This window comes from Ovis aries, chromosome 1 (genome assembly GCF_016772045.2).
Source record: "Ovis aries strain OAR_USU_Benz2616 breed Rambouillet chromosome 1, ARS-UI_Ramb_v3.0, whole genome shotgun sequence".
Taxonomy (NCBI): domain Eukaryota; kingdom Metazoa; phylum Chordata; class Mammalia; order Artiodactyla; family Bovidae; genus Ovis; species Ovis aries.
In genome coordinates, this window is record NC_056054.1 from 69474643 (window position 1) to 69499327 (window position 24685).

The window sequence follows — 24685 nt, forward strand, 5'->3', positions numbered from 1 at the left end:
AGCATATTTATTTGCTATCGAGAATGGTCTAGTGTAAAGAAAATTGTTATTGTGCAAGATACAGGATAGAATTGCTGGAACTGTGTTGAGTAAACAAAAGGTGGGGTCTAGTGTCCACCTGGAGAACTGATTTTATATAATAGCATGAATAGTGCATTTAATATAATTGGAGGGAAAGCAAAATTTGTGGGCACAGATGATGAAAGATGAATACATGTGTTTATGTGCTTCCATGGAAGTTCATTTCTGGACAATCTTATTTATCCCATTTAAATAGTAAACAAGATCTACAGCTGAAAGTAAGGATGAAGAAGAGATCTGTAGAGAGGAAAAGGTATGAAACAGTTATCTACAAGAGTGGGAGAATGAATGGACTGGGCAAACAATACAGTTGCCTGATATCATAAGGGAACATTTAAACAATAATGAAAACAGCAGGTAAACCTATTAAGTACTCATGTTTTAAGCACTATTCTAAAAGACTGACATACATCAACCTATGAGCTGGCAGAATTATTATCCTTATGTTAAGATATGAAAACTGAGAAGTCTCATGGCTGAGTAAATGCTGGAGGCATGATATGGAGCCAAGTTGTTTGACTCCACAGACTAGGCTCATTCTTCTATGAAATCACATATTTGTTGATTGATTGAATGAAGGAAAAAAGGATAAAGACAGGAAGAACAATCAATGCCATCTCCATGGTATGTGACTGTCTAAGTCATTTTTGCCACACATGTGACCTAAATGTTGTGTTCCAGATCGTCTAACCGGGTCCATATGTGCAGGAGAGGTAGAGGTAGGGATGTGGTCTATACCTTTGAAAGGGTTAAGCTTGAACCCCAGCTCTTTTATCACTAGCTATAGTTTCAAGGCCAGTAACTACTTCTCTGAGCTCCAGTTTTTTGAAATAACATATCTTTTACAGCCTTTATGGAGAAGATTAATATAATCATTTATGTAAAGCACCTGGTATAGTACCTGGTACAGAGTAGATACTCAATATCATTAGTTTTCTTTTCCCTCCGTATTCTGGTATGTTGCCCAAAAACTTCAGTACCCTCCCCTGCACAGACCCTTCTTTGCATTTGTGAGTTTCCCTATCACAACTGGAGTCCCTACTCTCAACCCAGCTAAGACTCCTTGTAGCATCACAGTTGAAGAGGGAACTGCCATCCTGCACTGCGCCTGCTGAAACCCTCTTCTGTTTAATCTTGGATGTCTCCTCTACTCCTCTGCTATTAGCCTACTCTGAAACGTGAGGACCTTCCAAGTAGAGTGTCCTCCAAACCCTCCTGCCCACACCAGCTGCTGGCTCAACTCCTTGAGTTTGCAAACCCAGGGGGTATGGCTCCAGCCAGGTCTTGACTCCTCTGGTATGTCTTGTCATGTCTTAACTGTCCAAAAGAGGCAGCAAAAGAGTGCATCTAATTTTAATATCATTTATAGAAAACTCCACATTTATTATACAAAATGGCTACCTTATCGTATCACAAGAGTTCCACAGAGGATTTTTTTCCTGGAGCACTTTCTCTCCATTTTTTATAAAGGAAGACACATAAATCATTTCGTACTCTAGCCATTAGGCTCTAGGCAAGTGGTCGTTTTCCTTTTTCTTTGTTTTTGAATTTTTACAATTGTGAGCACCAGTGCCTAATAATTTGCTGAGCTTTATTTAGGTTTGAAACAAGAGTCCCAAGAGGAAATACCCAGGTCTCTATACTTTACATTTACAGCCATTAATGAAACCGTATTTTTTCATAATTTGAATAAATTGGAAGTCACTTTGATTTTATGTTCACAATAGTACTATAAGAATTGAGCCTAAATTTAAGAAATTGTGAAAAACCAGTTCCAGGCAGCTAAATCTAACGTGAAAAATCCCTTGCACACTTCCTCATAGGAGCGCTCTAAACAGGGAGACACGTGGGGAGTTAGTCTGCGGCTGCGCAGAAGCCCTGAAAGCAGAGCCTGAGGAGGCGGCCCAGCGCAAAGAACGCGCCTGGGTCTCCTGCGCCGCCCAAAGGGCTTCTCCTGGAAAGTTCCTGAATCTTGGGAGCAGCGGAGCTGTCACCGACAACGTGCAGATTAGGTGTGTTTGCAAGCTTGGGAATGAGGCTGCTGATAACCTGGTTCTTCTGCCAATGTGGAAAAACCTTGACGTAAAGATCAGCGAACAGATCTTTACCTCAGGGATTTACCTCAGGGATTTGGTGGGCGAGAAAGGATCCTCCGCAGCCTTTTCTTCGTTTGGGAGCTATGTGGAAAAGGGTTTTCTCGGCTTGTTCATGTAGGCTTGGGGAACTGCTTTCTTTTCCAAAGCTCTGACTTCCACCCCATGATTTATATTCTCCTTCGGGGTAATTTCTAATTTCTTCACACCTCCCACTCGCGGGAGATTGGGGAAGGGGAGGGGACGGGCTGGGGAAGATTCTTCTAGAAAGTAGGAAATCGAAGAGGCCGTGAAGATGTGTAGGCCAGTCTCTGTCACTTGACTAGTGAGGAGACTGAGCTGTAAAGCAAGTTACAGTAAAGAGGTTATTGTGCAATGGTAAATTTATTTAAATTTGAAAACTTAGGAAAGACAAAACCATAATGACAAAAGCCCAGAATATTAGGGCTTTGGTCCTGGCATAAGAGGCCATTTGGTCCAACCTTTGATTTTCAGATGAGGAAACAGGCCACCTGGATCAGAAACAAAGGATTTTTTGAAAATTGGTGGCAAAGCAGTAACCAAAGTTTCAGGTTCTTGTTGGTTCCTCTGGCCCCTAAATCCCAGAGGGATGTGAGAATAACATAAGTAGACCTCAGTGAAGGACATTCAGTTGATTGTGTTAACAGAGATAAACACTGAGTGGAAGAACGCTTGTTAAGTAATAGTGACAAGCCTGCTTGCCTCATTCCTCAGTGTTGCTTATTGCGCATGAAAAATATTCTATACATATCCAGCAAAATCCTGCAAGAACACTAAAGGCCCCTTAAAAATTATCTACCCCATTAATCCCTAATTATTTCCCAAAATGTCTGTTTCAGTTTACATTCTAACTACCTATGTGTAAGACTCCTTGTTGCTTCATATCCTTGTCAATTCTTTAATTTTTGTCACTCTTACTGCAGCTGTTCTCAGCAGTTCTATGAGATAATTAAATCTGTAAAACATAATTTAAGAGATTATTTGCTCATGACTAGTACCATTCTAGATGTATAGAAGAAAAGCAAAATCATGATATATCATGGGTATCTTAGGGAGGGCTAGGCAAACTGTGACCCTTGAGCCAAATCTGGCCCTCCACATTTGGAGCCAAGAATAGTTGTGGTTCAAGTGATTGAGGAAAAAAAAAAAAAGAAAAGTAATAGTGACACATGAACATTATATGAAATTCATATCTTAGTGTACATAGTTTTAAGAAATACAGTCACATTCGTTTCCTTATTATCTGTAGCTTCTTTCACGCTGCAGTGGCAGAGTTGAGTCGTTTCAACTGAAATTATATGGCTTACAAAGCCTGAAATATTTACTCTCCAATCTTATACAAAAAAGTTTCCTCACCTTGGTCTAATGGCATTAGAGTTTCATATCCCAGAACCCTAATTAAGAAGGCTCTCATGGGTACAAAATGATACCTCCTTGTCATCTTAATATGCATGTAATTTAACTTTTTGAGTGTGTTATAAGTGAGCTTTTAAAAAGTAGGTAGAATTTTGGCAGGCAGAGATCAGGGTAGTTGTTTCAGATAGAAGAAAATAGTATGGTATGGTAGCGAGGTGAGAAAGTATAAGGTTTCTTTGTTATAGAGGGCAGGATTGACTATATAATTTACATGCCCAGTGTGAAATGAAAACATAGAACCTCTTGGTTAAAAATTCACATTCTCAAGAAAGCAATAGGAGAATAATAGCGATAAACCAAGTATAGAAGCCTTTTAAGTGTGGGCCCTATGAGACTACACAGATTGCATGTCAGTGAAGCTGCCCCTGTTAGTGGGAAGTAATTCTGGAAAGGAAACATGGGGCCAGACTTTGGGAAGAGAAGTTTGAATGCTAGGCTAACAAATTTGGATTTAATTTCTTAAGCTTTAGGAAACCGTTGAAGTTTTCTGGACAGAAGAGTGATCTAGCTATAATTCAAGTTTTAGGAAAATTATTTGAGAAGAGTTTATAGAATAGATCTGAAAGGAGGGTTAGGAGGTAATTAGAGTAGCTCAGGCATGAGGTAATAAACATGGTACTAACTGAAAAAGGAAAAGAGCTAGATCTAGATTTGGACTCATTCACTTTTTTTTTTCATTTATTGTGGAAAGAATACTTAATATAGATCTACCCTCTTAATAAAACTGTAAGTATATATTATAGTGTTGTGTACTCCTAGGTGGCACAATAGTAAAGAATCTTCCTGCCAATGCAGGAGACACAAGGGATGTCAGTTCAGTCCTTGGGTTGGGAAGATCCTCTGGAGTAGGAAATGGCAACCCACTTCAGTATTCTTGCCTGGAAAATTCCATGGACAGAAAAGCCTGGCAGGCTACGGTCCATGGGGTCGCAAATAGCTGAACACGACTGACCAATTGAGCACATACACAGTGTTGTACCGCAGATCTCTTGAGCTTATTCATCCATGGAAGAAAATTACCTGAGTATAATGAAGGCCGTAAGTGATGAGCTCACAGCTAGTAACATGCTCAAAGGTGAAAAAGTGAACATTTTTCCTGTTAAGACCAGGAAGAAGGCAGATATGCCCACCTTCACCATTTCCATTCTGCATAGTACTAGAAGTCCTGGCCAGATCAGTTAGGCAAGAAAAAACTATTAGAACTAATATATCAATTCAGTAAAGTTGCAGAGTACAAAATCCACATATAAAAATCAGTTGCATTTCTGTATACAAACAACAAACTACATGAAAAGGAAATTAGGAAAATAATCCCATTTATAGAAGCACAAAAAGGGTAAAATACTTAGGAATACACTTTACTAAGGAGGTGAAAGACTTGTATACTGAAAACTACAGAACATCAATGAAAGAAATGGAAGAAACAAGTAAATGGAATGATATCTTGCATCCGTGGACTGGAAGACTTAATAACTGTTAACATGTCCAGTCTACCAAAAGTAAACCCATTCATATTCATTCTGTAGGTATATATGCCCTTTGACACCATCCTCTCAGCCTGAATTTCCTAACATGTAAAATTATATAGTCTTTTCCTTTTCACATTTGTTGTTGAAGAACCAACCAAAACTGAAGTTCAGTGCTCAATTTCTTGTGTTCTCTTTTGAGCATTCCTCACATTATAAAATATATACATTTAAATATGTGTATATACACATTCCATATCTAACTGATCTTTTGTTTTGTGATGGTTATGTCTCTATTCTGAGTAGCCTTTAATTTTATTATCAAGTTTGAATCACTTCAGCTTCCTCTCTCTCCCTTTTTCTCTCCAAACTGCCTGTTCTAGAAGGAAAAGCCTGGTTTGTGGATGCCAATTAAATCAAGTAACAAAATGTTTATAAACTATTTACTGTGGACTAGTATGGAGGAAGAACAAAAATTGAAATATCATTAGAAAAGGCTTCATGGAAATGCTGAGACATAATCTAAACTACAGCATAACTATAAGATTTGAACCTTCTAAGGAGTGGAAATAACAGACATGAAATTCTGTTACTTATAAGACATGGACCAGCTTTCCTTTGAGCACCCAAACTTTCTGTCTAAAAAAACAAAAATTACATGTTTAGAAATAAGTCTAATGTACATTGTGCTTTTTGTTTGCCGGTATTTAGCATTTATTGAAGCTTACTATTTAATTATTAATGCAGTACACATTTTAATAATAATTACTACTTATTATGTGCTCTACTGTTTTACATGATTTATGTATAACACATTGATCTTCTTAATAGCCCTGTGGGGCAGGAAATATTATCCTCATTTTAAGGATAAGCAAACTGCAGCATGAAGAAGTTAAGTGATTTTCTCAAGGTCAGATCATTTACCAGTGGTAGGTAAAAGAGCCAAGGATTCAAGTCAGGCAGCCTGGCTCCAGAGGCCACACTTGTAACCTGTACACTGTCTTGCTACTTTACGGTCTGATTTAATCCTCACAGGAATGTTGTAAAAGAGGGCGTAGTCTCTGCATTTTAAATTGGAGACAGCTGAGGGTTAGAGAAGTTAAGTAACTTGCCCAAGGGCATGTCAACTGGTAAGTGACAGAACCAGGATTTGAACCTAGGGTCTTCCCTGGTGGCTCAGTCTGCCTGCAATGCAGGAGACCCAGGGTCAATCCCTGCATCGGGAAAATCCTCTAGAGAAGGAAATGGCAACCCACCCCAGTATTCTTGCTTGGAGAATTGCATGGACAGAGGAGCCTGGTGGGCTACAGTCCATGGGGTCACAAAGAGTTGGACACAACTCAGTGACTAGCACTTTACCTTCACTCCAGCCCCAGAACTTGTGCTCTTGACCATTATGATATATTGCCCTGATAATGACTAAGGCAGTCTTTAAGTAATTTTAAGAAAATAATTACTAATTTCTGGTTGTGCTGCGTCTTCGTTTCTGCCTGGGCTTTTCTCTAGTTTCAGCGAATGGGAACTACTCTCCGTTGCATTGTGTTGTGAGGCATGGGCTTTTCATTGTGGTAACTTCTCTTGTCGCCTAGGCTCTAGGGCACATGGGCTTCAGCAGGTGCAGCTCCCAGACTGCAGAGCACAGGCTCAGTAATTGTGGTGCATGGGCTTAGTTGCTCCACAGCATGTAGTATCTTCCTGGATCAATGATCACATCTGTGTCTCCTACATTGGCAGGTGGATTCTTTACCTGAGTCACTAGGGAAGCCCTATCATAGTCTTTATAAAAATAATCCTAAAACTGCATATTTTAGCCTTTAAAAAATCTAGATGCTCTTGATCCCATTTACTTTGTGTTTTGATTTTATGTTTGAGAATTCCCAGCATCTGTAGCTCCCAAAGCCATACTGGGTAGATCTGCATGCAAGATAAGTTGTGCTCTCTGAGTTTGTCTCAATTTCCAATCCAGAAAGGTATGCCTATTTGGGGTGTTCTTTCCTCCTTTAAGAACACACCTTAGTCCTATCTTTTCCTTACCTCCATGTACATAGAACTATCCTCATCATGGTAATTTCCGTGTTTTAAGAATATGAAAAAAAGCTGCTTCTAACAGGAATTTAGGAGATTCCTGTTTTGATAATTAGATATCTTCAATTTCATACTATTGTAGAAAATCTTACCACTTGAAAAAAGATCCTGTAGAAGCAAAGATTGTTTCCTAGCCATATAAGCAGTACAGGTTATTTTATCCAGAAGTTCAATGTGTTTTTCCTTTTGGAAAATAATTGGCATGTGGTAACTTTGGGGACCTTTTTCAATGACTGTCAAGGTGCTTCATAACGAAAGGTTATTTTTCACTTTTCATAACGAAAGATTAGCTTTGCTTTCTTTGCTTGATTTCAGCTGTCTGACATTAATTTTGGTTTTCATAGCAGCAAGAGTAAGCAACTGGTAATGAAGTAGATAGAATTACTGTAGATTGCAGAGTCCCACCACTGGAAACATTTTGAATAGCTCCAGTGTTGGAACACCTGTGCTTCATTTTTTGACACACAGAATTTGCTAATTGAAAAATGATACTCATTATTATATGTAGCTACATTGTGGTATAATTGATGTGTAATTAATTGTAGTGTATATGATTTTTTGATACATTTATACACCTTTGAAATCATCACCAATCAATATAATGAACCGTAGCCGTCATTCCCCAAAGTTTCCTCCTACTCTTTCTAATTCTTCCTTCTGTCATTATTCCTCCATCATCACCGTTCTGTTTTCTGTCACTGTGAATGTTTGCATTTTCCAAAGCTTTATACAAAGGGAATCATATAGTAATCCTTTTTTTTTTTTGGCTTCTTTCACTCAGCATAATAATTTTTTAGATCCAGGTTGTTGTGTGAATTGGTAGTTTCTTCCTTTACATTGCTGAGTAATACTAGAGTATAGATATATCACAATATCCATTCTTCTGCTGAGGGATATTTGAGTTGTTTTTAGCTGGGGGTATTATGAATAAAGCCTTTGTGTTTACCTCATTGTATAGACGTAGGCTTTCTTTTGCCTTTGTAAAGATACCTAGGAGTGAAATGACTAGATTATATGGTGGGTATATGATTAACTTTTAAAGAAATTGCCAAGATATTTTCCAATCTGATTGTACCATATATTTTATGAATAGCAGTGTATGAAAGAATTCCAGTTTCTCCATATCCTTATCAACACTTGATATTGTTGTTGTTGTTTAGTCACTTAAGTCATGTCTGACTCTCTTGTGACCCCATGGACTGTAGTTTGCCAGGTTCCTCTATCCATGAGATTTCCTAGGCAAGAATACTGGAGTCCGTTACCATTTCCTTCTTCAGGGCATCTTCCTGATCTAGGGATCAAACCCAAGTCTCCTGCTTGGTGGGTGGATTCTTTTCCACTGAGTCACCTGGAAAGCCCTGCCATTTAAATATACGTGAAAGTGAAGTCGCTCAGTCGTGTCCAACTCTTTGCAACCCCATGGACTGTAGCCTACCAGGCTCCTCTGTCCATGGGATTTTCCAGGCAAGAATATTGGAGTGGGTTGCCATTTCCTTCTCCAGGAGATCTTCCCCAACCCAGGGATCGAACCTGCATTGTAGGCAAACGCTTTACTGTCTGAGCCACCAGGGAAGTCTTTTTTAATATAAGGATTAAATATAGGGATAGGGATAAATTAAATATAGGGATAGGGTAAAGATTTCTCAGATATGCAGGGGGTCAAAGTGTATCTCTGTATCTATTGATAAATGTATGTGTCATGCATTCTTTTTTTCAAAAAACAACTAAAGAATGCTTCTGCAAAATGAAAAAATAAATCAAGGGCAACATAGCTCTAACACAGGAGAGAGGAGAAAGGAATTCCCAGGATGACAGCTAATGAATCAGACTGAGATCTCCAATTTATATTGAAGAGGGAAGGCTAGAGTCTACATGAGTGAGAAGAGAGCTCTAGGGGAGAAAAATGTAACTGAGGGAGTATTTGTGTTGGAGCATTTGAAAAAAGTACTGAAAGTCTTGTAAAAGTGATTTATTATTTTGGCTTGGTTAAAGGAGTTGACAGAAGTATATAATGATGGTAATAATACAATATGTCATATTTATGTTTTCCTATGTATTACGCCATTTGATTTTCTTAACTATTCTGAGATAATAGAAAGTCCCGTGTTATTCTTCTTCTTGTTTGTCATTATAGTCCCATGAAAATATTTTCTAAGACACTGAATGATCAGAGTAATAGATAACAAGACTAGATCCCTGGTCCAACTCCTGGTCTTTCTACTACACCATGGGTCTTCTACCAAAAAGTTTGAATGTGTATCTTATATTATTCTCCTAAACTAATTTAATCCATCTCTACACCTCAGATTTAACACATAAGAAAGGCACATGGCAAAAACCTCCCTCTTCATGGCAGTCAACCAGTAACCCCCTTACTTGTCCCCAGTTTGCTGTGACCTTTATTTTACTTCTGATATCTGGACTTACTGTTTGAACTTGCTAAAAGTGCTGGGCACCGTGCTCAGCATTGGGAATACAAAGATGAATAAAACATGGTACCACTCCTTGAGGAGCTTCCAGTCTTTTCATTGAAAATACAGCTATATAAACAAATATAACTATGTTAATGATTGATATAATAAAGATATATTTGGAGTACTATAGTTCTACAAAAGAGGAAGGTCCTAATTGCCTGTAGAAAATAGGAAAAGTACAAACTGCTTATTATTAAAATTACATAGGAATTGTCAAGGAGAGGAGGGGGGTTTCAGTAAAAATATGTAAAGGGATGAGATCTGAAAAACATTTTGTCCAGGACTACAAGTTCTTCAGAATAGCTAGAGTATTTGTAATATGTTGAGGAATGGCAGGACATGAGGCTAAATAGGAAAGAATCTGTATATCTTCAGTTTAGACTTTGTTCTGTAAGCCATGGTGAAATATTGAAGGATTTTTAATTGGGGAGGAATATGATATTTATGGTTTTGAAAGGTAATTCCGAGTATTGCAAAGTCAGTGGAATTGGAAAAATTTGCGACCAGATCAAATGCCCAGTTTAAATCACCAGTGATAATTGAAGGGTAGCAGAAATGCCACCCTAGAATATGCCTATTTGACATAAGGATTATTTTGAGCTAATTATTAAAAAAAAAAAAAAACAGACACAGAAAAAGCTCTGAAAACAGAGTAAAAGTTACCCTTTTGTGAAGGATATTTACATGTATGAAAGAAATCTTTTGTAGGTGTCTTCGTCTCTGTTTCTGGGAAAGTAGGATGATTCTAAATCACAGGAAACTCCTATCAGTGGAAATGGCACCAGCTTAAATCTGCATAACAAAACTTACCTTTGGTACGATGCCTTTCCTAATTGTTGTTCAGTTGATAACTCGTGTCCGACTCAGTGAGTCCATGGATTGTAGCCCACCAGGCTCCTCTGTCCATGGAATTCTCCAGGCAGGAATACTGGAGTGGGTTGCCATTCCCTTCTGCAGGGGATCTTCCTGACCCAGAGATCAAACCATGGTCTCCTGCACTGCAGGCAAATTCTTTACTGTCTGAGCCACCAAGGAGTGAAGTCACTCTGTAGTGTCTGACTCTGCGACCCTGTGGACTGTAGCCTACCAGGCTTCTCAGTCCATGGGATTCTTCAGGCAAGAATGCTGGAGTGGGTTGCCATTTCCTTCTCCAGGGGATCTTCCTGACCCAGGGTCTCCCACATTGCAGACCAACGCTTTACCCTCTAACCCACCAGGGAAGCCCCTTCCATAATTGGCCTCCCCCATGATGTCTTTCTTTTGTCATTAACTGAAGATGGTATTTAAGGTGGTAGCTTGAGCCATCTCAAGGATTTACTCAATTTTTCTGGGTATCTCCCATGTATACGTGAGGTATACGTGTTAATAAAATTCTGTTTGTGTTTCTCTTATCTGTCTTTTATAATAAGGGAGGGTCTAAGCCAAGAACTCAGAAGGGTAGAGGAGAAATTATTTTTCCTTCCCTATATAATTGTCAAATAAAGTATGCCATATCTATACAAAAGAAAGTTACCCAGCCTTTACATATTTTTAAAAATATGTAAGGAAAATGCTAAAAAAAAAAAAAAGTAAGGAAAATGCTTATGACACAATGTTAAATGAAAACACTTGAGTGTTCATAAGTCCTAAACATGAGGAGATATATTCACAGATGCAAAGTCTCAAGTTCCTAAAAATTTTAGTTTTGGGACTTCTCCACTGGTCCACGCTCCCACTGCAAGGGGCGTGGGTTTGATCCCTCTTCAGGGAACTGAGATCTTGCATGCTATGGGGCATGGCCAAAAAAAATGCTTTTTTCCAAAACTGTTTTATAGATAAATGCATTTCTAATTTTAAAAAGTCCCTTTAGTAGGGCTTTTTGTTTTGGGTTTCTTTTTTCATTTTAAATTTAATTTAATGTTAATTCCATGCTGTGTTTTGAACAATACAGATTCTCTATCTGTGGCTCGTCAGATATCCAGTAGTAAAAATTAGCTTTAAGATACACACACTGAACAAAAGAGGTTGAGGGAGCTAAGGAGGGGAAGTGGGGAGCTAAAGGGAGAAGGAAGAAGAAACAAACAACTGAACACATATGAAATCTTTTCCATACCACCTTCAATGCTAACCTGCTTCAGAGGGAGAGCAGAAGTAGGCCGGAGTGAGCAACCAAGGATTGTTGAACTGTTACAAGCACCATGCTTTTCAGCAACATTTCAGCAGAGCTTGAAACACTTTTCACAGCAAACACATTACAACAAACTCCCCAATTTTTAACCAACAGGATTTTTTAAAATAATTGACCTGATGACTGTAAAATTTATAGGGATGAGAAATGACCAAAGGATAGCTACAGCACAACTGAAAAAGAGTTAAGATGGAGAGACTTCCCATAAAGATATCAAGACTTTAAAAAAATCTATGATAATTAGAAAAGTATGACATTGATTTAGGAATAAGCAAACTGAGTAACTGAATAGAATAGAGAACCTAGAAACAGGTCTGTTAATATAGTTATATCATTGTATGACTAAGGTGGTATTATTAATGACCAGGGGGAGAAAGGAGACTGAATAAACAGTACTGGTACAACTAGATAGCCCTATTTTCAAAAAATGAAATTGGATCTCTACTTAAAAATCCAGATGAATAATTAAAGACTTAAATTTGAAAGGCCAAACTAAAAATTTAGAATACAATGAAGGAGAATATTTGACTTTGGAGTAGAGAAGGAAAAGAAACAAAAAAGCACTAATCATAAATTTGAAAAGATTGATAAATTTGACAATATTGAAAATTGTAACGTGTGTATCTGATATTACTGTTAGGACCAAACTGGAGCCAGGACAGGCTCTAAGGGGCAGGCTAGGCCTGAGGTTTAGTCTCTAGGAAAGCTGAGGCACTGGGAACTCCCGCAGGCAGTGTAGCTAGACCAATCAGAAAAATCCCCGTAGCCCCCCGCCTGCACCAGACCCGAGCCAATCCAGATAGGGATGCGAAGTTTAAAAGTCCTGTGCGGGCAAAGGTTTAACCAGTCAGCTATGCTGTTACAGAAACAAAGAACCGTCTATATAAAAGTAGATGTGATTCAGAGCTCAGGGCTCTTGTCGGATTCCACTGTGCTGGATGAGACCTGGGCCCTAACTCGAGCTAGCAATAAACCCCTTTATGCTTTTGCATTGCTGTGGATGTCTTATTCTCTTAGTTTTGGGGACTCGGACTCTGGGCATAACATTTGGGGGCTCGTCCGGGATCCCTTTAACTGGGAAGTATAACACTCTCCCGGCAGAAGGGGTTTCCTCACTAGGAGGAGAGATCTCTGAACACCGGTGTTAATTCTGGTTAAGTCCAGCGTAAGGCCGAGGCCCAGCATCGTGCTGGGGAGGTGGCTGGCTCTGTTTTCTGGTTAAGACCAGCGTAAGGCTGAGGCCTGGCATTGTGCTGGGGAGGCGGCTGGCTCTGTGGATGTCCTGCCAGGCGCAAAACCTATCGTTATTGGTGAAAAAGCCAAGACTGACATTCCTGACCACTTGGGGTACTCAGGGGCCAGCTTGCCTGCCAATGGACCAGACCCTGCGGCCACAACTGGGACCCTTTTGGTCTCCTCCTGACGCGGACAACTGGCCAGAGTGCCCCGACTGGTAAGAAACGAGACTTTATTGATCTCTCTCTCCTTCTCTCTCTCTTTCCTCTCCTTAACCCATCCTATCCTTCCGTTTTTCTAGTCCCCTGGTCCTGGACGCAGAAATCTGGTCGAAGGGCCCTCAGCCTGAGCTGAGGACTGGAGACTTGATTACCTCCTCTTGGCAGAGAACTCGAATTCTGGTTTTGATTTCTGGTAGGGCCAAGTTCCAGTCCTCCCTTCTCTGGAAGCCCAGGGAAAAGTTCCATAACGCCTGGGTGGCAGGAGACGTCTGTAAGGCCACCCCTTTTGCCCTCTCCCACCTCCTCCTCCTCCTTCTTTCAACCTGGCTTCCTTTCCTCCCTTAAAATCTTTGATGTTACGGAAAGGCTTGGTGGGCTACAGTCCACAGGTCACAAACAGTCTGATACAACTGAGCGACTTCACTTTCACTTTCACTTTGATGAGGACTGCCGGGTTTATATGTGTGTGTTTTAACTCTGTGATCTGTGTTGTGATTTTTGATGGCCATTTTGCTTTGTCTGGCCACCATGTGGTTTAGACCTGCTGCCATTTGTTAGAACTTGATTTTCTTTCCCTGTGCCTTGAGACCAGGGCTCTCAGGAACACTTATCTAGACCATCTCTAACTCCTGACACTGAGAGAAAAAAAAAAAAAAAAGACTTGAAGCTAGATCTTGCACTGTGTCTGTCTAAATATGTCTTGGTATGTCTCTGTCTCTGGGTAATATTTTTGAGGTTAATTTGTATATGAGATCTATTTATTTGGCTTAAAAAAGGTAAGTGCTTACAAATCAAGTAATTCTAAATTAAACAATAAATTCCAGGTTTATGTGAACTGAGAAATATTCAGTGTTAAATACCTGATATTAATGTTTGTTTGTTGACCTATTTAATATAGACATGTCTTAGAGTACTTAACGTTAAGTAAAATATTTTCATTGTACCTAGGTTTAATATGAGTTAAATATTATATCTGTTACAAGTTTGTCAACAAGAAAATTACCTCAAGTAAAAAAAAACTTCTAAAAAATGTAAATGAGATATGAGCTTTTATATAAACTCTATTAAGAATAATTATTCTTTAAAAATATCCGTCTAAAATAGTCTCTCCAGATTGGTGTAACTTAAAATCTGACCAAATGTTCTAAACCCTTTCAATTGATCTCTTTGATAAAACTTCCTAAATATAACTCTTTTGAAGTTCTTTTGATCTCTAGCTAACTTTGGGATGTTTCAGAGGGCCCCTGGAACATCCCAAAGAGAGATATTAAACTGTGCTTATTTGGTTGGTTAAATTACATGGAAAAGATTATCAGATGAGTAATAAATCCACTCAGGTTATAATGTATGGTAAAATTACTAATACAGATATCCTAAAAATTATATGGAGTTTTTAACATTCTGATATGTTCTGGTATTTTAATGGAAAACCTGATGACTTCACAAAAGTTAGCAAAAGGACTGAATGAACCAGTGAATATGCTTATAACTTTTATGGTTTCTATCTGAAAAATTATGGGGTTGAATCTTATGTTTTCAGGGAGTAGGGGAAATCTTCCTCTCAAACTAATTATGACAATACTTTGGTAAAATTAAACGTTATAAACAAAACAATTATATTTTCTATCTGACTCCTCCAAAAATTGGAAGTTCTTAGGTTTCCAGTAAGTTTATCAAATGAGTTAAGAAGGTTATCTCACGGATACAAAAATCTCAAGAAATTTTTGAAACCTTAAAAAGGGAAGAATTCACCTAGATATGTTAGGCAAAATCTGTGATAAGCCTTTGGTGTGAGTTTCCCAGCCCTGTTTTATTTTAAAAGTTCAGTCTGAGACTCTATAAATGTTTCAGCAAAATAAAAAGCCTATAATCAATTATGGCTATAGAAATCATCAGACCAAAATCAGTGAGAACAGACCTATTTTGCAAACAAACTAGCCTTAATTTGGTTATATTTAATAAAAATAAGGGTAACTTTAAGGAGAAAAAGATATTTCAAAATGTTAAATACCAGTTTGTTAATGGAGGTCTGCATCTAGTAAGACTCATCTCTTAGATAGTTCTTTGATGTTATGTGATGTTAATGTAAAATTTAGTTGAATTCTTGAAGAACACCCTAAGTTTGTTTCTGAAGCTTATCTCAGTAATCTATCTTTGGATGAAGATCAGATGCATCATGACCTGCAACCAGGACTGGAAAAACACATAATTTAAGGGAATGTCTCCAACATGAATGGAAGGACTTTTTTTTATCAGGAGAAACTACAGTACACCAGGATGAGAAGACGATGACATCAGAGGGAGACAGCTTCCCCGAGATGCTGGACCTGATTCGTATGATCATTTATGTTTTCTTGACTTCTTAGACCTTTGCATATAAGTCAAATGCTTTTCTATCATAGGCCTGATCCTATGCTAGTTTTAAAAATCAATCCAATTGTTGGGTTTGTGGCCAACTACCTGTGTCTAGTTCTGGGTTACCTTGGTAAATTTCTTTACTACCAGACTCTAACTGGTTGGCCCTGAGAAAATTTACTTAAAAATTATAGTCATATTCAGGTCACTATGGTATTACTAGATAGGATCCCCTCACCGGGCCAATTAATAATGCCTGCTCTGACTCTGGCTATAAATTTGAGCTTTTTTCTACTACCCAAGCTCAATCAGAACAAGAAAAGTTTCCACAAAGAAGAGGAAAATCTCCCACAATTATGGGATGGATTTATATAGATAATACCAGGCTACAATAATTTAGGTTTAAAGTCTCCTCTGTTGGAAAAAATAAATAAGTAAATCATACTAAAGATAATCAGTCTAGTAACACTAAAAAACTGGGCTATGTGCCTTATAGATGGTGCCAATATATAATTTCCCTAAAAGATAAAGATTCTACAGGACAGACTAAGTCAGATGACCTGAAGATATACTGGGCTACATCTAATGAAAGTTCTTAATGTAAGTCTTACTTGTGACTTTACTAATACTGCTGGCTATGTTATTTGTATTTTCCCTGTCTTACAAAATTGCTGTTTCTTACACTGTCCAATATGTGTGTGAGGCCTCTAATAGAACAATATATAGTCCCATATGAGATCGATGATGGTAACAGTGTAACTCTAGATATGACAAGAAACAGCAAGAGGAAATATTTTCCTGGACCAAAAAGCTAGTAAGACAGGTGGTCCAGAGAATTTTAGATACTGTTTTATGGTCTAGTCCAGTAACAGCACATTGAGTGGCCTGTTTACCTGAGAATGGACACTCTCGGCACCATGGGATAAAATGGTCATGAAGTGCCCCCCTCATAATCATGGTCAAGTTTATGAGCAAAAGGGGCTCTGCCAACTGAAGACTGACACTCGCCATCTGCATCTACAAAGATTAAATCACGGCCGCTGCAACTGCTGACTTTCAACGCCTCTGAAAGGAGTTCAGGGTGAAAATCAGGAATGAGGCACTCTGTGCTCTGAGAAAAACTGGCAGAACAGGCCTTCAGATAGATCTTTTCAGGAAAAGATTTTATGAGTCCCAATTCTTGCATCTTCTCATACCTAGAGAAACACTGACACCATTGACAGTGAAATCTGCTTTGGCTATTAAGGAAAAGTTTACAATTAAAAGTCAAAATAGAGTAGCTATGGTTCAGATATCCTGGGAAATAACTAGGTGATGCTATGGGTGTACTTTCAGATTAGACCTTGTATTGCTAAACACTTGAGTTTTCTGAGTCGTGTCAGGCTTGGATGCCACCATTTTCAAAACTGTCTGCTGGAAGCTACTAACCTTACTTTTTATAAAACTAGGCAACTGGCTACATGGCTACAAGTCTCCCTGAAGTGCCAGGTCCAGACTGGGTTTCAGACCTATTCTTCTAAAAAGAAATGAGATTAGGATTTTAATCATACAAGACTCAGATCTAAAACTTGGAACTCAGAAATACTTCCGATTCAGTGTCTATACTCCAAGCTGGGGCAGTCCTATGCCCCATTTTGAAAGAAGTTATCACAGTCACAGTTGCCTAGTTCCCTAAAATTAAACCTGAGCGGGACTCTGTGGGGCTCTGAAGTGCAGATCTGTTCTGTGTTCTCCATTTCTTATCTGTAGGATATAGACTTTGTTCAGCCTCCTTGGCCTTCCCTGAATTCCAAAGCATGGATTCAAACAATTGCTAATCAGGGAAGGGAGGGGATACAAAAACAGAAACAATCAAAGGTTGGTACAGCCTCCAGACAGAGTCCTGGTTCCTACTCAAAGAAATATGCATAACAATGTCTTAGAGCCCCCACCTAGGTGGAAGATGGTAACTTCAGACTGAACACAAGATTCCTGGAGCACAGCTCTGTTGCCTCACCACCAACCCATCAGAAGGGGTCACAAAGCCTGCAACCCTCACCCCAAATGTTGCCTTCTGTTTCCGGGGACCAGAGATGACCATCCTGTTAGGTCTCCTGTTTGGCCCTTGTCTATTTCATCTCTGAGAGGGGCCAACTAAATTGCTGTTACTACAAGGGTAGAAGCTGATTTCAGATGTGGAAAACCCCAACTTAGATCAGGTAGAGAGAGACTTCTGCTCTACTAGGCAGGCTACGCCCATGCACAGCAGGAAGAAGTTACAGAAGAAAGAGACCTCTGCCCCAATTCCCAAAAAGTATCTTGAGTATGAAGTCTCTCACGGGGCTTATGTACTGCGTTAGGGGAAAAACGTTGTTTTTATGTAAATCACTCAGGGGTAGTAAACAATCTATGGCCAAAGTAAGGAAAGGGCTAACCCAACGGAAAAGAGAGCGAGAGGCCCAACAGGGATGATTTGAGTCCTGGTTCCAACAGTCCCCATGGTTAACAATGCTGATTTCCACCCTGGTGGGCCCTCTCATAGTGCTACTACTGATTTTCACTCTTGGCCCCTGTATCCTAAATAGACTTATCACATTTGTTAAGGAGTGCATCAGTATAGTCCAGGTACTAGTACTGAGGCAACAGTATCAAGCCCTGCCCCAAAATAAAGAGGAAGATTCCTCTATGTAGCTGAAGACAGGGGGGAATGTTAGGACCAAACTGGAGCCAGGACAGGCTCTAAGGGGCAGGCTAGGCCTGAGGTTTAGTCTCTAGGAAAGCTGAGGCACTGGGAACTCCCGCAGGCAGTGTAGCTAGACCAGTCAGAAAAATCCCCGTAGCCCCCCCGCCTGCACCAGACCCGAGCCAATCCGGATAGGGATGCGAGGTTTAAAAGTCCCGCGCATGTGTACGGTTTAACCAATCAGTTATGCTGTTACAGAAACAAAGAACCGTCTGTATAAAAGTAGATGTGACTCAGAGCTCGGGGCTCTTGTCGGATTCCACTGTGCTGGATGAGACCTGGGCCCTAACTCGAGCTAGCAATAAACCCCTTTATGCTTTTGCATTGCTGTGGACGTCTTATTCTCTCAGTTTTGGGGACTCAGACTCTGAGTGTAACAATTACCATAAAGAAGGGGGAAAGACAAGTACAAACTGGGAGAAAACATAGCTAATAAAGACTGATATCCAGAATATGTAAAGAAATCCTACAAATGAATGAGAAAAGGAAATCTAATAGAAAAATGGGCAAAACACATAAGCTTGTCACAGAAATGTAAATATAGCTTAAGGGTGTTTAGTCTCAATATCAGAAAAGTGCCAAATTCAGACCATAATTCAGTTTGATGCTACTAGCTTTGCAGTAATTTTCACTTTTATTGCCACCCCCCTACCCCAGACATGTGTATCTTCAACTTTAGTGCACTGAACAGAATAACAGAATTCTGTTATTACAACATTTTCTTTTATTATTGGGCTGCTAGTATACTATGCTTTGTTGTTGTGTTATCACTGCCTAGAATGCTTTTTCCCTTAGTGCAGTAGTTCTTAAAATGTGGTCCCCAGACCAGCATCAACAAGTATCACCAGTGTACTTTTTAGAAATGCCCCACCCCTGAACTGTCTTTTAAAGGATGTTTGTATAGTAAATAATTTTAAGTTAGAGATAGTTATGTTATTTGCCTCTAGAGCAGAGGGCAGGTATGCTTGCAGTTGCTTTAAAAAAGGTTGGGGTTTTCTGAGCTCTAACTTGCTTTCTTGTAGTGTAACCCCCTGTGTGTACAGATGGCTTTTGTCTCATCACCCCGTGGGAACTGCCCTTGGGGAACTGCTAGAAGAAAATGGTGATACTCCTGTTGCTGTGAGAAGAAAACTGTCCTTTGTCTCTAATCCAGGAGTCTTATGTCTTTCCCTGTACCCATGAAACTCTTGCAGGTTAACTTCTTAGTTTGCAACTAGGATAAAATTTCAGATCTTTCATAGTCCTTGACACATCTTTCTTCTTTAATGCTCTGAAATGGGAACCATTGCTTGTAATAATTGTTAATGGGAAGCATAATACTGAGTGAGCTTAACATACAAAGTATAATGAGCTTCCCAGGTACTGCTGGAGGTATAGACCCTGCTTGCTAATGCAGGAGATGTAAGAGACGCAGGTTTGATCCCTGGGTCTGAAAGATCCCCAGAGGGCATGGCAATCTACTCCACTATTCTTGCCTGGAGAATCCCATGGACAGAGGAGCCTGATGGGGGTATAGTCTATGAAGTGAAGTGTCAGTCACTCAGTCGTGCCTGACTTTTTGCGACCCCATGGACTGCAGCCCACCAGGCTCCTCTGTCCATGGGATTTTCCAGGCAAGAATACTGGACTGGGCAGCCATTTCCTTCTCCAGGGGATCTTTCTGACCCAGGGACTGGACTCCGGTCTCCTGCACTGCAGGCAAATTCTTTACTGACTGAGCTATAGGGTCGCAAAGAGTCGGACACAACTGAAGAGACTTTAACAAAAACAATGTATAACAAGACAGATACTCTTTTAGTGTCATATTTTGACTGTCAAATATTCTTTAGAATGTCTCCATTACCCTAATTTTATTTCTTTCTGAAATTTACTCATTCATCAAGCAAACATTTCTATGTGTTATTTTTGCTGTTATTTTTCTCAGATTGTTGGCACCACAGAAGCTGATTTGATCCAAAGAGATGGCTGAAAGTGATGGAAAAGAAAAAATAAAATGGACAACCACCATTATTATTAGCTCATCTCTTAAGGTAAAAGAGGCATTTGGGCCATTGATCTTGAATTAAAAATTAAGCTATAGAACAGTATTTTAAAATACCTTTAGCTTGATTATCCAAAGTTGTGTGAATCAGCAACTATATAATCTAAAATGTATTTTAAAGATAAATTAGGAAGATCACTGCATCCATTTTCCTACTTGTCTAAATATCTGAAAGTTGGACATTTTCTTAAGTTTTTCTTTTTTTTTTCTCGCTAAGCCTATTCTAAGAGATGTTAAATGATTCCAGAAACAACAATTCATATGAACATGTATTACTTAAGGTTTTTTGGAGAAGTAAACAACAGGAACTGACCTGTCTAGACTTAGTAGCATTGAGAGGAAACTGTCCCTACAAAAGAAGGGGGAAGGAATGGGAAGTTGAATGCCTGAGGACAATTGATCAGTGTTTTTAACTCTGCAGCTAGCAGGATTATCTAACCCTTTCCTGGATGTTTATCTTATGGATACCACCTAATGTCTAGAATGAGGGGGCAAGAGATGATTCTTCATGGTAAAGAGAGGTTAGAAGACTTTGAATATGACTTTTTTTTAATCTACCCTGTTCTTTCATTGTTGCCTCAAGCTACCCTCTGCTCTGTTGGCTTTAGCCATCTAGCCCCATACCTGTTTTAAAGACAGCCTTAAGTTTCACTGGAATTTTTCATGGTTCTTTTTGTTAGATTTCTGGAATCAGTATTTTTCTCCCATATTTCTCTTGTTTCTTTAGCTTTGTCAGAGTGATTTTAAGAGAGGAAGACAGCAACCAATACTATTTGCCAAAAACAACTGCTTTTATTGTTTTATTTATCTTATTTTATGCTGTTTGTCTCACCTTTTCTGTTTTTGCTTTTTTTTTTTTTGGTCCCTTTTTGTATTATTAATAGTTTCCTTTGCTTTAACTAGCTTTGGAAGTTATAAGCTCTATTTCTGTTTTTTAAGAGTTAGCCTAGAAAATTTAACATACATACTTAGCCCCACAAAGTCCAAAGTAAATAATAATTTTTTATTGTTGTTTTTGTTGTTCAGTCGCTCAGTTGTGTCTGACTCTTTACAACCTCAATGGACTGCAGCATGCCAGGCTCTTCTGTTCTCTGCTGCTGCTAAGTCACTTCAGTCGTGTTCGACTCTGTGCGACCCCACAGATGGCAGTCCACCAGGCTCCCCCGTCCCTGGGATTCTCCAGGCAAGAACACTGGAGTGGGTTGCCATTTCCTTCTCCAACACGTGAAAGTGAAAAGTGAAAGTGACGTTGCTCAGTCGTGTCCGACTCTTTGTGACTCCATGGACTGCAGCCCACCAGGCTCCTCTGTCCATGGGATTTTCCAGGCAAGAGTTCTGTTCTCTGCTACCTCCCAAAGTTTGCTCAAATTCTTGTCCATAGAGTGGGTGATGCTATCTGACCATCTCATCCTCTGTCGCCCCTTCTCTTTCTGCCCTCAATCTTTCTCACCATCAGAATCTTTTCCAATATGTTGGCTGTCTGCATCAGGTAGCCAAAGTATTGAAGCTTTAGCTTCAGCAACAGTCCTTCCAATGAATATACAGGGTTAATTTCCTTTAGGATTGACTAGTTTGATTTCCTTGCAGTCCAAGGGACTCTCAAGAGCCTTCTCTAGTACCATAATTCAAAAGCATTAATACTTCAGTGCTCATCCTTCTTTATGTCCAACTTACATCCATACATGACTACTGGAGAAACCATAGCTTTGACTAAACAGACCTTTGTTGGCAAAGTGATGTCTTTGCTTTTTTAATACACTGTCTAGGTTTGTCAAAGCTTTCCTCCAAGAAGCAAGTGTCTTTTAATTTCATGGCATAGTCATTGCAGTGATTTTGGAGCTTAAGAAAATAAAATCTGTCTCTGCTTCCACTTTTTTCCCTTCTATTTGCCATGAAGTGATGGGACTGGATGCCATGATCTTGTTTTTTTAATGTTGAGTTTTAGGCCAGCTTTTTCAGTCTCCTCTCTCATCCTCATCAAGAGGGTCCTTAGTTCCTCTCACTTTCTGCCATCAGAGTGGTATCATCTCGATATCTGAGGTTGTTGATATTTCTCCTGGCAATCTCGATTCCATCTTGTGGTTCACCCCGCCTGGCATTTGCATGATGTACTGTGCATGGAGGTTAAATAGGATGACATTATACAGCCTTGTCATACTCCTTTCCCAATTAGGAACCAGTCCGTTGTTCCATGTCTGGTTTTAACTGTTGCTTCTTGACCCGCATACAGGTTTCTCAGGAGACAGATAATGTGGTCTGGTACTCCCATCTCTAGTAATTTTCCACAGTTTGTTGTGATCCACACAGTCAGTCTTTAGCAAAGTTAGTGAAGCAGCAGTAGATGTTTTTCTGGAACTCCCTTGCTTTTGCCATGATCCAGCGAACGTTGACAATTTGATCTCTGGTTCTTCTGCCTCTTTGAAATCCATCTTGAAATCCATCTGAAAGTTCTTGGATCACCTACTCCTGAAGCCTAGCTTGAAAGATTTTGAGCATAACCTTGCTAGCATGTGAAATGAGCACACTTGTACGCTATTCTGAACATTCTTTGGCATTACCCTTCTTTGAGATTGGAATGAAAACTGACCACTTCCAGTCCTGTGGCCACTGATGAGTTTTCTAAATTTACTGACATATTGAGTGCAGCACTTTAACAACATCATCTTTTAGGATTTTAAATAGCTCAGCTGGAATTCCATCACTTCCACTAGCTTTGTTTGTATTAATGCTTTTTAAGGCCCATTTGACTTCACACAACTGGTAAAGAATCTGTCTGCAGTGTGGGAGACCTGGGTTGGAAAGATCCCCTGGAGAAGGGAAAGGCCTACTCTGGTATTCTGCCTTAGAGAATTCTGGGGTAGGAAAGAGTCGGACATGAGTGACTTTCACTTTCACTGACTTCACGCTCTAGGATGCCTGCCTTTAGGTGAGTCACCACACCATCGTGATTATCTGGGTTATTAAGACCTTTTTTGTATAGCTCTGTATGTTCTTGCCACCTCTTTTTAATCTCTTCTGCTTCTGTTAGGTCCTTATCATTTCTGTCCTGTATTGTGCCCATCCTTGCTTGAAATGTTCCCTTGATATCCAATTTTCTTGAAGAGATCTTTAATCTTTCCCAATCTTTTATTTTCCTCTCTTTTTGCATTGTTCATTTAAGAAGGCCTTCTTATCTCTCCATGCTATTCTCTGGAATACCACATTCTTTTGGGTGTATTTTTCCCTTTCTCCCTTGCTTTTCACTTTTTTCTTCAGCTATTTGTAAAGCCTCCTCAGACAATCACTTTGCCTTCTTGCATTTCTTTTTCTTTGGAATGGTTTCAGTCACTGCTTCCTGTACAATGTTATGAACCTCTGTCCATAGTCTTCAGGCACTCTGTCTACCAGATCTAAATCTTTGAACCTGTTCATCACCTCCACTGTATAATCATAGGGATTTGATTCAGGTCATATGTGAATGGCGTCGTGCTTTTCCCTACTTTCTTCAATTTAAGCCTGAATTTTGCAATAAGGAGTTTAAGATCTGAGCCACAGTCAGCTCCAGGTCTTGTTTTTTGCTGACTACATAGAGCTTCTCCATCTTTGGCTACAAAAAACATAATCAGTTTGATTTTGGTGTTGATCATCTGGTGATGTCCATGTATAGACTCATCTCGGGTTGCTGGAAAAGGCTGTTTGCTACTTATCTTCCTCTTACATGACAAATAAATCTTAGAACACTAATTCCAATCACCCTCTTCTGTATTGTATTTGTTGTTATCATATAGTTTAATTCTCTCAATTTTTTAACTCCACAAAGCATTATTATTACTTTCTAAAGTTAGTATTTGTTTAGATTTACTCATGTCTTTGTTACTTTCTTTGCTCTTCTTCTTCTGGCTCAAACCTTCTGTTTTGGATCATTTTCCTTTTTATCTGAATAATACATAATTTAGAAATTACCTCAATGAGGACCATCTCTGTCTTCCTTTCAAAATACAGTTGACCCTTGAACAGAGTGGGGGTTATAGGCACTGATTCCTGCACAGTTGAATATTCACCTTTAACTTTACATTTGGCCCATTGTATCAGCAGCTCTGCATATGAGGATTCTGTGAACCTCAGATTGTGTAATATATGTGTTTATTGAAAAAATTCTACATATAAATGGACCCACACAGTTCAAATCCATGTTGTACAAGAATCAACTATATTTTTGTTTCCCCCTTGATCTTGAAAGATATTTTAAAAATGAATTTAACTGAGGTGGGACTTATATACAATAAAATACACATTTAAAGTATAAGCTTAATGAATTTTGACAGATT

At 39.2% G+C, this 24685-nt stretch overlaps 1 protein-coding gene across 1 annotated transcript in view; it reads left to right on the forward strand.

Moving 5' to 3' along the window:
• Window positions 1-1967: 1967 nt before the first annotated feature.
• The window catches only part of C1H1orf146 (chromosome 1 C1orf146 homolog), a 29362-nt gene continuing 6644 nt past the window's right edge, over window positions 1968-24685 (forward strand). Inside the window, exons 1-2 of the mRNA XM_027972095.3 lie at window positions 1968-15594; window positions 20262-20367. Coding sequence (XP_027827896.1) covers window positions 20299-20367 — 69 coding nt within the window. The 5' untranslated portion in view covers window positions 1968-15594; window positions 20262-20298. The remainder of the gene's footprint in view (window positions 15595-20261; window positions 20368-24685) is intronic.